General features: G+C 36.9%; 2 protein-coding genes across 5 annotated transcripts in view; both read right to left on the reverse strand.

Annotated features, from left to right (window-relative positions):
- Window positions 1–32: 32 nt before the first annotated feature.
- Window positions 33–6,467, reverse strand: LOC110826641 (secernin-2). Of its 2 annotated transcripts, none has more exons than XM_022057478.2 (8): window positions 6,321–6,467; window positions 5,330–5,499; window positions 4,602–4,789; window positions 4,244–4,443; window positions 3,829–3,935; window positions 3,445–3,642; window positions 2,834–2,995; window positions 33–2,688 (listed from the first exon to the last, which is right to left on the reverse strand). In XM_022057478.2, the coding sequence occupies exons 1-8, from the start codon at window positions 6,334–6,336 to the stop codon at window positions 2,467–2,469; spliced, it is 1,263 nt and encodes a 420-aa protein (XP_021913170.1). In that variant the 5' UTR covers window positions 6,337–6,467; the 3' UTR covers window positions 33–2,466. The 2 variants fall into 2 exon arrangements, with proteins under 2 accessions (XP_021913170.1, XP_021913171.1); XM_022057479.2 differs by lacking the exon at window positions 6,321–6,467 and adding an exon at window positions 5,771–5,972.
- Window positions 6,468–7,797: 1,330 nt separating this feature from the next.
- The window catches only part of LOC110826669 (vesicular acetylcholine transporter), a 157,131-nt gene continuing 150,941 nt past the window's right edge, over window positions 7,798–13,987 (reverse strand). For 2 of the 3 annotated variants that reach the window (XM_087357755.1, XM_087357756.1), the window contains 7 exons: window positions 13,784–13,966; window positions 13,176–13,216; window positions 12,370–12,516; window positions 11,874–12,017; window positions 11,217–11,400; window positions 9,954–10,090; window positions 7,798–9,371 (listed from right to left, as the gene is read on the reverse strand). In XM_087357755.1, coding sequence (XP_087213881.1) covers window positions 9,249–9,371; window positions 9,954–10,090; window positions 11,217–11,400; window positions 11,874–12,017; window positions 12,370–12,516; window positions 13,176–13,216; window positions 13,784–13,966 — 959 coding nt within the window. In that variant the 3' untranslated portion in view covers window positions 7,798–9,248. The remainder of the gene's footprint in view (window positions 9,372–9,953; window positions 10,091–11,216; window positions 11,401–11,873; window positions 12,018–12,369; window positions 12,517–13,175; window positions 13,217–13,783; window positions 13,967–13,987) is intronic. The other variant, XM_087357757.1, reaches the window with a different exon arrangement.

A 13,987-nucleotide genomic window follows, 5' to 3' on the forward strand; every position in this document is an offset into this window, starting at 1 on the left:
TGATATATGGAGTACCTCATAAAATAATAAGATTGTATGTTACAATACATTTATTTGAAACTGAACAAGAATTTTATCTACTTATATAATATCACATAATTCATGTCTTTGTTGCTAAGCAATAAGCATTTGAAAAGCTGGTTTAATTCATTGAATAGCATACATGTAGTTTGAGCTGATGATCTTCAGAATTATAAATTATTTTGATGATTTAAATTCTCTTTGACTTTACACCAAAATGTTCAAATACTCATTACACACGAACTTTAACACACTGCTCCTGAACACATTATGCCTCAAACATTCCTAATTCAGTTAAGTAATCTACATATTTTCACATATCAGCACATACATTAAGAAATTTGTTTACCTGTTACCATTTGTGCAATTTCGTTTTCATTTTATTGTTCCCGTGCTTCAAATGTTTCTTGAAACTGATCACAAAAGCTACACTTGTGTATGTGATGTATATCCTACTGATGATATCTCTAAACCACAATTTATCCAGCGGTTCTAGAGTAGACGATACAAAAAATAAATACTTAAAAATTCGCTGCAAGGCTTGACAAGTATTTTGCGTACCATCAGTCAAACCTAAACAACACTAAATGCCAGTACCAGCTACAAATGTTCTTAACGAGGCAAGGTTAACTGCATATGCATATGCAAAGCTGTGCTTATAGTAAAGATATTTATGAGTACAAACCTTTGGGCTTAATTTTATATAATCAGTAAATTCCTCAAACTGATTCAGTTTATAGTCTGCCTGAAACTGAAGATATTAAACATAATAGCAGGATCTGAAAAATTATGCCAACCTACTCGAGCTATATATTCCTTTGCTAGTCAAAACTGTGCCAAAATATTAACATGAATTTAAAAAAATGAGAAAACTGAAAGCAATTGTTTTGAGCACCGTGAATTTAAGTTTCCTTGGCTGAGTTGACAAACATTATTTTCAAGCAATGTCTATTAGAATCCACGTACTGTAAGAACACAAAACAGACAGCCCTGTATGATCGTCACATCAGATATTTTACATGAGGAAGCTCAATAGTCTGTTATGTAAGAAATTCCTGTCTGAATGCTAAAACGTCCTCATCCTATAGTACACAGTAGGAAACAAAGGTCATCTTACTGCACCCATGTCACTACATAATTAATGGCTCCCATTCGACACTCTTCCCGTCACACTATTTTAAAGCAGCTTCCAAATAGCGCACACTGTCCTAATTACTAATATAATTCGTCAACCACTGCTTTAGAACTGAATGGGTGCACAGTGAATACCGACTTAAAAGCAACATGTTTACCTTACCATAAACTGGGACTGGAACTAATCATGAAACCACAAGGTGAAGTTTAGCAACCAGAGAATACTGCATTCAATCACTGCAACTCAATAAATAATTACAGAAATTAAAAATCCCTCAGTACAATCACAACCAATCATTTATGAAGAAAGTATAAAAGTATAGCCTTTCAAATCTAATTCTGTTAAGAGATCAGGCTCATACACTCCTGACGGCTTATATAGGAACTGTACAAATGGAAAACTGGATTCCAGCCATGAAATGTGTCAAAAGTCCAATAAACCCATATAGCAGAAATACGGGAGCAGGCATGGGAGTGGACCAACAGGAGTGCGTGGGCGAGTGTGAGAGAGAGGGAGAGAAAGGAAAGAGAGAGGGTCCACTCCCACGCCTGCTCCCACTGGCTTGGGGCAGGCTACTCCATTCACAGTCCGGCCTTATAAACCTAGCACCTCACACCCTATTGGCATATTCATCGCCCTGATGATGGAGGCAGTATGAGGTCTGAAACGATGGTTAACATCGACGAGACTACACAGCGCAACAACCCAGAAGACAGAACTCTTCATACTCACCGCTGTAAAAACCTAAAATCTTTGAAAGATTTAAAAATTTACCACACATCAATGGACACACTCTACAACCAGTGCAGTCGTCTATTCAAAATTTCTTTCTCCAAAAATAAAAGGATTAAAATAAATGACAAAAAATAAAATGTTACACTTTCAAAACCACGTGTTCAAAAAAAAATCAGCTGCTGCTTCTAAGGTAAAAGTTCTACTCTTGTGGATATTCATTCATGTATTAATCATTGAATTAAAACAATGAACTGCTAATAATGCTTGCAAAATTATTCCTGAATTTTCAAAATTACAACTCTGAATGTAACTCAAAGATTTATTTATACAAGCCAAAGCACTTCATGTCACATGTTCATGTGCTACTCCCATCCCCACCCAAAATTTCTCAGATAGCAATTTCTTGCAATTTTCTTCCCCAAACAAAGTGCCTGAGGACAAACAATGCTAATGATAACATCCTTATTAAGACTATGTGATCCAACAGGCAGCTGTGCTCTTCGCAGTTAAGGTGAAGAAGAAACTGTCTCTTACCCAACCTGATTAGAAATATGATTCTGTCTCCAGCCACTTATTTATTTGTAGAATTTGACTTCCGTTTCAACAACATCTTTAAGGAGATCATCGACTTCATTAAGACTCTGCCCAGGGGCAAAGTCCTCCAGGAACTTGTTCACTTCTACCACACAACTCAACTCCATATCTTTGAGAAGGGAACGAGCACTATCGCTAGCTCCTGCATGCAATTTGTAAAGCGTGTGGGCTCGATCCACTCTTCTCTGGAAGCGAGGAACTACCTGTAAAGAGCGGAAGAATTTATTTATTTTCACTTAAATAATATAATTTGAGGTTTCAGAATGAATGGCACAAAGTTATATTTCTTAAATCACCAGTCACCTTAAAAATCCCCTAGATAGTAGTACAGAACGTTAAGATGCATACCTTAGCAGGATCATTTTCAAACGTCGGGCTGCACGTATGCTGAGAAATTCTTGCCGCAGGAGTAAATATAAATGGCTTGAAAACAGACGCCCGAGGATTTGGAGTCGCAGTAAACCAATGACAATGAGGTTTCCCACTGCCTGGCGCACTTAATAACGACACCTTAAACAACACATTTCTGCATAGCCTCTCATATGGAACTCTGACAAACATATATTTTTTATTTAATTATGTAACCTTAACACACTCAGAACCTGGTTGGAAATTTATTATAATATACCTGCACTGATTAATCCTTGGATCATTAAATTTTTTTAAATTATTTATTTACTTATTTGTTGTTACTTCAACCTAAACAAACCCTGCCCATTAAGGAATGGATTCGGCTGACCCAGAATAAGATCAAGCGATGAGGTACTGTGGACATTATAATGAATCCTTGGGTTGAAAAAAGGTAGGGAGTTTCTTGATGAGATGAGTGACTATCAGCTCCTCAAGAAGGATCCTACACCAGCTGCACTGTCTTTGAGAACTGTGACAAATGTTTAAAGGTGAAGTACGCCTGCAAGGGAGCTTGAAATGAGCATATTTCCATTCAAATGTTGTCTAACCTGGCTGCCGGTTGTAGGAAAGGGATCACCTGACTTGCGACAAATTCCGCTATCTTCATCTCTCAGAACTTCAAACATATTGGATACATCGAAGGTATTGTCTGCAGACAAGGTCTTCAAGAGATTACGTCCACAGATTTCCCGTTCTGAACCACTTCCGTTACTTTTACAATAAACACTCGCAAAATTGAAGTCACCCTGAAACACAGAAACTCGAATTGAACTGCTAAAGAATAAAGACATGGCCTTCATGTATAGTTTACCTTTACTTGTAAACTGAACTGTTTCTACAGTAAAATAACAAAACACACGAGTTCTTAGATACAGCAGATGTCTTGGGAAAACAAAAAAACAAAACAAAAACAAAAACATGGTGGCACTCACTTGACCATCCCAAAATCCATGCTTTTGCGCAACTTCCTTCAGATCAGCAGAGCTTCTATCAATTTTGGTCCCAATACTTAAAGCGTTTGAGATATTTCGACATCCAGCTACCAAAGAAACAAGGAAATGAAAGACAGAACAATAATTAAAACTAATTAACATTATCTGAAGCATGTATCAACTAAAAGTATCTTACAAAGGCCAATGAGTTTTGACTGCACAACAATTTGGAAAATTTCACTTTCATGAGTTGTATAACCTGAGAAGGGATAAGTGGTATTTATGAGTTGGATCCTGAGATCTGTTCGGCCCTGCTAGTTACATAAGACAGAAATTTCCAAAATCATATCAACCAGCACTAACACAGAAATTAATTCTGAAAGAACACCGAAAGGAAATGGAAATAAAAACGAACCTGTGATTTTTTCGGCAGCCCAGACCTTTCCCGCAGTTTCCAGCACCCAAGCCTCTTTGGGATCAGCAATGATAAATGAATTGTGATACGTAAAATCTGTCATTAAGTCTGAGCACGGTCCGCCTTGTCCGTATCGCTCTAGCAATTCAGTTATTACTTCCAAAGCTTGTTCTGCAGTCTGTGAACGTTCTAAACCTAACCTGGAAACGATGACACGAAAAATACTTACTGAAAAGTTGCCATGTATCAGCATTTACATGACAGTAATAACAAATAACATTATCTGTCAATCTTGCTGTTTTCTCATTGAAAATTCTTATGGTAAAATGTATAAATTTATTTTAATGTTGCAGCTTACCTAACCAGATCCATTCCCAGCAACTTCTCATCACAGTCTGAAGGGCTGCCCAGTCTGGTCCATACAGCTTCATTGCCAATAACAACACCATTAGCATTGGCCCCCATTTCAGCCCCCCACATCCATGCTGGTTTGCTGAGAATTACAGCCTGCGTTGCGTCTACTTGCTCCACAGTGATGTACGTGCACTGGAACAAGACAATGCACTTGCATCTGAAGGGCAATAGCTACATCTGATGATTGTAACAAAACAATACAAATATCTCTGTATGTTATTACTAGCTCAGATTATAGCATCAAATAATACAATAAATAATAAACTAGAAAGGATATTGAAGGATGCAATCATGGTCTGGTACTATCCTGGCATCTGATTAGAAGCACTGAGAAAAACCTCAGTCAGGTTGAAACTTTCTTGACTGAGTGACTATAAAGATGACAGCCCTCTGGGATACCGTAACATGTACTCTCGTAAGTCAACGTGCCTTGTAATTTTTGTAAATTTGAAGTCGAAGGTGTTCAACGGCCTTTGGTGTAGAAAACGTAAGAATTTAAAGGAATAATGTCAACAATTTTGTGATCAATACTTATTATTTAGCTGCACTAATACAACTATTAATGTCCTTCTGAGTGGGATACTGATTATGCTGTGAAAATAATCCAAAAGGCAACCACACTTTCAAGCAAAAAACTGAAGCCCCATACGAGATCACGGTATTTTTATTTACCTGCAGCTTATCTCCTGCAGGATGCTGCTGTGCTGGTCGATATACCAATTCCTGCACCTCTCCATAAGGGCGATCAGAATTCTTACCGAAAATGACACCACCATGGGCAGTAAGTGGTGGAAGTACCACAAAAGTGTCACAAGAAACTAAATTCATCCTTATTGGTTCACCTAAAAAATCGTGGTAATTCAGAGAAAGCAAATTTATTATATACACTTGCTCACGTCTGCAATGTTAGACACGTCAAAAACAAAAATATTCAAAGGGGAGTAAACATTCAGAAACAAGAATTTAACTTCATCGGTGTGCATGCAATTCAAAGTACTGTCAAAATGTTTAGCATCCAGAATAATAAAAATGTAGTTTCCAGTGACAGAAAACGCAGATGGAATTCTCATTACTTATCGACCTTAATAATTCTTCGGTGTTTTATAAAGGTACCTGTAAAGCTGTTGCATTATATATAACCAGCTGCTTTAAACAGTAACGTCACTTTCTCAGAAACTAACTCTTACAATATCCTCCGCCTTCAAATACTTTCACAATAGCCTTAATGGTACAACGAATTCACTTCTACACGTCTATAATACCACCCTTTCTCACCCAGCATCGATTTTCTGCTGCTGGCAGAATCGACAGAATGAATCAGGATAGCCACATCCATTTAGGGAAATATGTGTCCCTAAATAAAATTCAGACCCAACTTTGAATACTTTATTTCGATAACTTCGTAAAAAAGTCAAGTAATAATCTAAACTACATATGAGATAATTTCCGCATATAAAAATAATTTTTGACATGTTATGAAAAAAAGAAAACAAAATACTGATTTAAACGCGAATTCCATGGAGCAGGTTCCTTCCTTAGATATTACCCATCACTCTGCTAGTTAAGAAATTCCAATCCTTTCATGGAACCCGAAGGCTCATTATTAATTTTAAAAAAATCCTGGGCCCTTGTCCTAAATAGTACTTGCTATTTTCCAAAATACCTGAACTTTGCCACATTTTCAGCAGATTTTTAGACACACTTAAATGATTTTGTCCTGCAATCTGGTGTGTTTATTTCTAGTCCAACTTAATACAGATGGCTGTTTTTTAGGGTTTTGCTTCTACCAAACTACATGGCACAGCAGCCCAGAATCTTCAGACTCACTGCCATGAAAACCTCAAATCTTACCAACTTCAAACTGTTTTTTTCCCTGTCCAAGCCTAAAACACTATGATACATTTCATCAACACAATTTTTTTAAGGAAAGATGTTATTAGCCTCTCACTCAACCTCCAAGCTAGAGGATCACCCCTTGTCAGCTGCATTAACTGATTATTTAATAATACATTAGCAAGTACCTCTTGTATCTGCTGGTCTTCTCCTCCATGTGCAAAACAAGATGAGACATGGCATGGTGACAAGGGATCCACTCAACATCCGATATAAATGCTAGCAATAAAAATATGAGAACTAGCTCCACAACTTTTTAATCTACAGCAATTATTTCACTGTCTACTACATATTGAAATTTAACCAGGTCGTCTTCAGGCACAGACTTAGATGTGAATGACCAAAGTAAATAGATTTCTTATAATAAAAGGTAATTTAACTCAAGCACATTTAGACAGTAATGTCCTTCAAATTGCAGAAAAGCTCAGCATCACTGCCTAACTAATTGAACAGAAGTTTGGATATGGCCTGTTTTTAAGTCATTATGAAGCAATTTTATTACAAAGAAATAATGTTAGTGAACATATTAATCTAGACAATCTTGAGGAGTGAGGTTACAACTTACCTAGAGGTTCAGAAATGAAGAGCAAAGACTAAATTTTCCAGTGGAATTTTAGGTAATGTATGTAACATATGTTATTCCTAAGAATGCTTAAATTAATAGGTAGCTTAACATGGATAGAGTTTACCCATCTATAACCTCCAACATTCATGTAGATGTGAAATCAAGCATTTTAAAATACTAATGCTACTGCCATTACAATGTAGGCTTATATTTCCAGTGATCAACTAAGTCTATACAGATTTATTTTATGTTTTTGTTTCGAAAAAATCATATATTTCTTTAAAAAGTATTTTACATTTAATGTTAAATACTAACATCATGTGTCTAAATATTATCAAACATCAGGATATAGAACAAATGCAAGACAACAAAAGATTGTTCAATCTTTGCTAGCTTCTTCTAGAATAGTGAACTGAAGTATTACAATAAAACTCTATATTAATGCTTAAAAATGTATTTCCATGGTAACCCAATCACAAATATTTCATAACTGTTGAGGTATCATTGTACCAAAACAGGGCTACAAATGTCAGACTCGGTGTGACTGGGGACCTGAAAGTGTTAAACTGTGTGGTACTGTTAACGTAGTAATGTGTCTGAAATCAGTAATTTGTAATGAATTCAGAGACTTACCTCTGTATGGCTGAAAATTGTTATCTGTATCTGCTTCAAAATACAACCACACAAGACATAACATATTTTATTTAACAAATTTTTAACATTTTTGTACATACAGTTCTAAACAAATAAAGTAAAATGCCAATAAATAAATGACAAGGTCACAAACATTTCAGATTAAAACATTTTTCATTCTTCGTCCTTCAGTATATACTATATGGTATTTGTTCAAAGTAGCAAAAAGTTCAATGTAAGAAATTGAAATTCAGTTTCATTTACACATATAAGTCATAAAATTTAAAAGAATAAGATTTCCAATATATCTCATTAAATTATTAAGTCTTCACATATATCTGCATCAAAATAAAACTCACTACCATTGGCTGCCGAATTTTCAATAACGTTACTTGAATGAACTGAAGGATCGTCAACACAACATACAGATATATGAACGTTGCATCTGACTCTGGAATATGTAGATTAGGTTATAGTGCACTCAGAGTTTATGCTCCATCTTCAGACAAACTGTTTTCAAATATCAAATGTATGTCTGATATTAATTGCTCAATTTTAATGAAATTGTTCTTTGAATAAATGCACGCTTCTTTTTTGATACCCCACTGAGTATCTTCTGTTCTTGACCGTGCTGTCCGATAAGTGCCGTACGTCTCTTGACCTTACTGTCCGATAAGTGCCGTACGTCTTCACCTTACTGTCCGATAAGTGCCGTAAAACTCGACCCATCCTGACTAAATGATTTCTTTGAGAGAGAGACGTGGCATAAGTTTAGTCATCTACTGCTTATGTCATTGGCCCAAGAGAGTGCTATTTTTCAGAGTAATAATTTGTGAGGTTAGGGACCAAAAAATTTATTATCCAAGAATTCCACAACGTGTTTTTACACATTTGTCATCATAAGGTACTGAAGTGAGGCATTCATGTAAGCTGAGAGAGACAAAGGGAAGTAAAAACTTAGCTAAGCTACGGACCACTGGATAAAAAAATACCTTGTAAAATATGTAAGATACTGAATGTATAGGAAGTGTTGAGAAGATTGAAAACAAATTACCAAAGAAAATTTCAAATTAGAAAGACAAATGGAAATGAGTAGAACAAAGGAAACAGAAATAGGAAGATGATTTTGAGATCGGCGCAAGCATTCATAAAGACAGAAAAAGGAAAGATGAAAGATATGGAGACAATGAACACATATGGCAGCCATTCATGATAAGAAATACCATCGCATTTCCTTCATGCAAACACATGGCATAATACTGATAAATAAACACGCAGCATAGAGACTGAATAGTACAGCGACAGACAAGTTGAAAATATTTTGATTTGCTGACAGATTCTCAGAATACATCACTGGCCTCTTTGCTGAGGCAGGGGTTAGCGATTAATTTGATTAACACCACCCCCGACCCCACCTCAAACTGCTTCCGATGTCTCTGAACCGCACGGTTAATTTCTCGGTTTCATTAGCTGTTCCTATTTGCGACGTGTGACAAAAATTCAGTCACTGTCTTCGGAGTTTAAGAACCTTCTGTACAGATTCCTGGTGTTATTTGATGTTGGGTCATCAGCAGTGTTGGTCTTGTAGTTGACGGAAGGCGCGCTTGCCACAAGTGAACTATTCTTCGTGGAGAAATACGAAACAAACACTGTTAGCATGAACGAACTTTTATTTGCACAGCAGAGGGACTTAATACGGAGGACACAGAAAGAAGAAAAAAAGACAGGGCAAGTGATGTAGAATGACAAAGGAAAGGAGAGGCCTTGATAATGAAGATTGGGAGTCAGAATGGAACGGATACTTTCAATGGAGAGACACGATCGACTAGGAACTCTTTCGCGGCGTACTTGTACATCCACAGAGACGCCAATACCAAAAATTAACTAGTTAGATAAATAACTAAACTAAGTAATTATCCAGTACTTAAATTGCTTTAATCTAGTAAGAAGTCTAAATATTTTAAAAATTTATTCCTCGAGAAATTTGAGTAATTAAGTTTCACTGAGGTATGATTTTTTTTCTTCTAATCTTGGTTTTCTTGCTTTAAAGTGTCTCATATTTAAATTTCATTTAATATTTTGTAAATTTATATGAAGTCCTACTTATAGAGCAAGGTAAATATCCGAATCCTTAAAACTTATCCTAATACAATTTCTACACACGTGAAAAATTTGAGTTTCTACAGCTGTTTGCTGTTAACTTACCAATGTAGTGGCAGGAATGCCAACATCATGACTTGTAAAAATAAGCAGCGGACAGTACAACAGATTTAGGAGTCCAACACATCGCATAAGCCAAGGAAATCCAATAGCACGCACCATCTCGCCTCCAACAAGAGGGCCTGCAATATGATAGTACACAGTCTTTGTTCTGAAAATATTTTATGGGTTTAAACTAACTAACAAACCATATAACTAAATGACTGACTGACTGACTTTAGTTTCAAATCCCAAAAGTTTACCAATGCTAATACTATACAGTGATTTACTAAGCGATTTCCTCATCAAAATTCTATTTGCTTTTCTTGTCTTCCCTGCTCTAGATGCATGACCAGCCCACTGCAGTCTAAGAGGTCTCGCCACCTTAACGATACTATTGTCAGAAGCTATAAAGTTCATTATTATGTAATATCTTACATTTTACACTAATTTTTCCATGTAAGATGACAGTATCTTAGCGAACACTTTATTTTCAAACACTTATAATTATGTTTTTCCCTTCAGTAAAATACCATGTTTCACAATTATTTCCAAAATTATTTTTTATGCATCTATAGTGTTTTAGCCCCACTTAATGGTACCTGCACCTTGTCGTGGTGGTGGGGCTCGAGTACCTCAGTGACCCCAAGAGCTACTCGTAGGGCCTCCCTAGCCAGATTGGTCGAGGGGGAGAGGTCAGACTAAGACAGGTACCCTGGTCCTCCAGGTTGGGGGTTGGTCGCAAGGCTAACAACCTTGCACCGTAAAAAGGAAGGTGTTTCGAAACCTCGATCAAAGCCTCGGACAGACGGACCTAACAGAGGACCGAATGAAAGAGGAGAATTGAGGAAGCCATGGGCCGAATACGAACCGGAGAGCCATAGAAGAAGAAGAAGATAGTGTTTTAGAAAAGCGAAATGGGTGGAAGACTGACAGAAATTGTTGCTAGTCAATGAAAACCCACTATTTCAGTATTATGGGACATATGTAGCATAGCTACAGTGCATCAGACTTCGCAATACCCGACACGGGATAATTTAATGAGATTATATGAATATAAATTGAACAGAAAAAGTTTAAATAAATAGTTTATGTTAATATTTCATCACATCTAAGAGACTTCAGTGAAGTAAAATGGCCAATGTTATGCTAAAGTAGCAACAAATAATGATTTAATGACATTTAAATTAATTGGTGATCTTGAGTCAGGATAAGCTGTAATTAAATGGCGTGAAAAAGCATTAGGAATTGCAGGGAGGAACTTTATACCTAAAGAATAAGCTAGACTGACGGCCATCTGCTGAAGCGCGTAGACAGAGCCGTAGTGTGCAGCGTATCGGGAGTCCATAAGACTGGCTAACAGTGGTACCAGCGCAGCGTCTACCACGCCGATTCCAAGTCCTAGACCGAAGTGAGGAACAGCTAACTGAGTGACGCTGGCAGCACTGGGCACCTGTACACAAACAGAAATGATTCAGTTCTCTGGATGACAAGGACAATACGACCCAGTTACAGGCCTAACTGAACTACCTATTTTATTTTATTCAATCTGATTTTCTTTCAGAACAGTTTGTCACAAACCAGAATGTGCGTAATATAGAAAAGATTTTTCTCGTTAAGTATGATGACTTTGGCGATTTTACACAGCACCACATACAAATAACTGCACGTGTGCGTCTACTCGGGTGATCTCTCAGTAACGTAAGTGTTAAAGTCAACCTAAGAAGCATACTAATAGAACACCAAAGTCACTCTTGAAGGGTTAACAAATATAAAACTTGGCAAAATTTCAGATGGAGATTTCTGTGGTAAATGCCTATAAATATGCCAAAGTTCCTCATTTTCAGACATGTGTGAATGTAACACAAATGACACAGAAGTTTCAAGCCATCTTCTTTCTTAAGACATATGAAACAGCTGACTTACAAGTACGGTAGAGATCCCAACAAGCATCAGTGCAGAAACAGCGACACGCCAGCGACCCAGGTTACATGCTACAGGGCCAAAGAAGTTAGTACCCAGAAGATAACCCACGCTGTCAGGAATAAACACCATCCCCAGCTGCCACTTCTGTAAGCACCAACAGAAATGTTTGCACTCAGTCCTCGGATCCTACGTTAAGTTACGCCAACGTCGCTGTAACCTCCGAAGTTTACGAGGTCTCTGGTTATTTTGGCTACCAAACTTTTGTGGCAACATAACGGTATGATGAACACGACACGTGACTGCGTAATGATTTAGAAAGAGGCACTAGTGGCTTATTTTAAATAATTTGTTCGAAGAGACTGAGGAAAACAATAAAATACTTTATTCAGGACGGCAGGTAACCTGGACAAGATTCAAACCAGGTACTTCCTGAATACAAAATCAGAGTGTTACTGCCATTTTATCTGATGTGGAAAGGGGGGGGGGGTCTGTTTACCTGTGGTTTAATGTTTTCCATGAGCCAAATAGGCATACACGGTTCCAGGATTGCCATAGTCGAGGTGGAGACCCAGATAGCACCAGCGATCAGGACAACGTGACAGTCTGACAGAAGTCGGTGCCAGCTGGTACTTACGATTAGGCGCTGAAAAATTACGGTTAATATGTCTCAGAGTGACGGAAATTAAAAATGAATATTTGATGATTATTGTCAGAGGGGATGGAAAGTGGGGAAACAGTACCATCTCTTCTTGACAGAAGAAAAAAAGTAATTCACTTGTCCTAAACTAAACCGAGGCCTGTGAATAGACATGGGATGTCTTTAGAATCATCCTGTTTTTCAAGATGAAGGAAATTATTCCTTTGCCGTACCATTGAATTCATCACGGAAACAATTTATCAGAGATATCATTTACAGGCAGTTTAATTTACTGATTTATAATAAGCAATAGATTTAAATATTAAACTGAGGAAGACAGTAATTGGAAGAAACTTGATCCTGATATTGGTTAGGGACTACAAAAATTGAGCAGTTTGCCCGGAAATCTTATAAATATCGGAAGGAAACAAATTCTAACAAAAACATTAGATTACTGCCCAACAAAATGCAGTAACATAATATACAATATTATACCCAGTTGTTAAACAAAGTCGCTCATTTGACCTTTACTGGCCATGCAACGCATCTCATGTGGCGTCCATCTCGTCATGTGTTCCCGTAACACGCAGTTACAGAAATACAGGGTATAAATCCCCTACTGCAATATAATAGAGGATAATGACTGACATGTGACATTAACTTACATCAGGAACTGGTTTGAGATCAAGAAGGAACAGCTGCAGAACTGGAATAGAAAATAACTTTATAAATGTTATAAAAACTCTTACTATAATGATCTTACTTAATTTAAACTAATAGGACAGCTAGGAGAACTATCTTAATCATCTTAATTATTATGAACTATTCAGGATTAGATTTAATTACATATTCTTTGATTCTCTAGGTATATCTGGGTTGTGACACTGCGTACTCTTGCGGCTGGTTACAAACATTCTGGTTGAAGACGGAGGAGATTCATTACTCTAAGAAAACCCAAGTGGACAATTTGATTACAGATGGATCTTCGATAATGTAAGAGAAGCATTTTTGACACATTAATGTCTTTTGTTCAAGTGCTTCTCAATATATCAGGATGTAACAGCACATTATAGACCCATGTAGCCAACTAGAAACACATTTCATGGAATACAGATGTCCCTTTCAGCATATAAAGATTAAAAAAGCCACAAATAAATAAACAAATAAATCACATGTTTGTTACTTAATCTGCAATAGTAAGTCTTATTTTTTTTTATAATTCATAAATGTTAATGTATCTTGCAAACACACACACAAATTACAAGAAACTTACCTCCATTTAAGGAAACAGCGACTGAAATAATGAGGAATGGTGCCATTTTCCCAACAAAATCGTATAAGAGGCTACCAAATGGATATCCCAGAAGAACCCCGAGAGCCATGCTCCCAAGAACGACACCCATAACCCTACTTCGAACCACATCGTCTGGAAACTGCTCTGCTACCAGGCACATTCCTGTCCACAAGAATAATCTCA

Source organism: Zootermopsis nevadensis, unplaced genomic scaffold, assembly GCF_977971745.1.
Source record: "Zootermopsis nevadensis isolate Lab colony 2312 unplaced genomic scaffold, Znev_1.0 Znev_ptg000028l, whole genome shotgun sequence".
NCBI classification, from domain to species: domain Eukaryota; kingdom Metazoa; phylum Arthropoda; class Insecta; order Blattodea; family Termopsidae; genus Zootermopsis; species Zootermopsis nevadensis.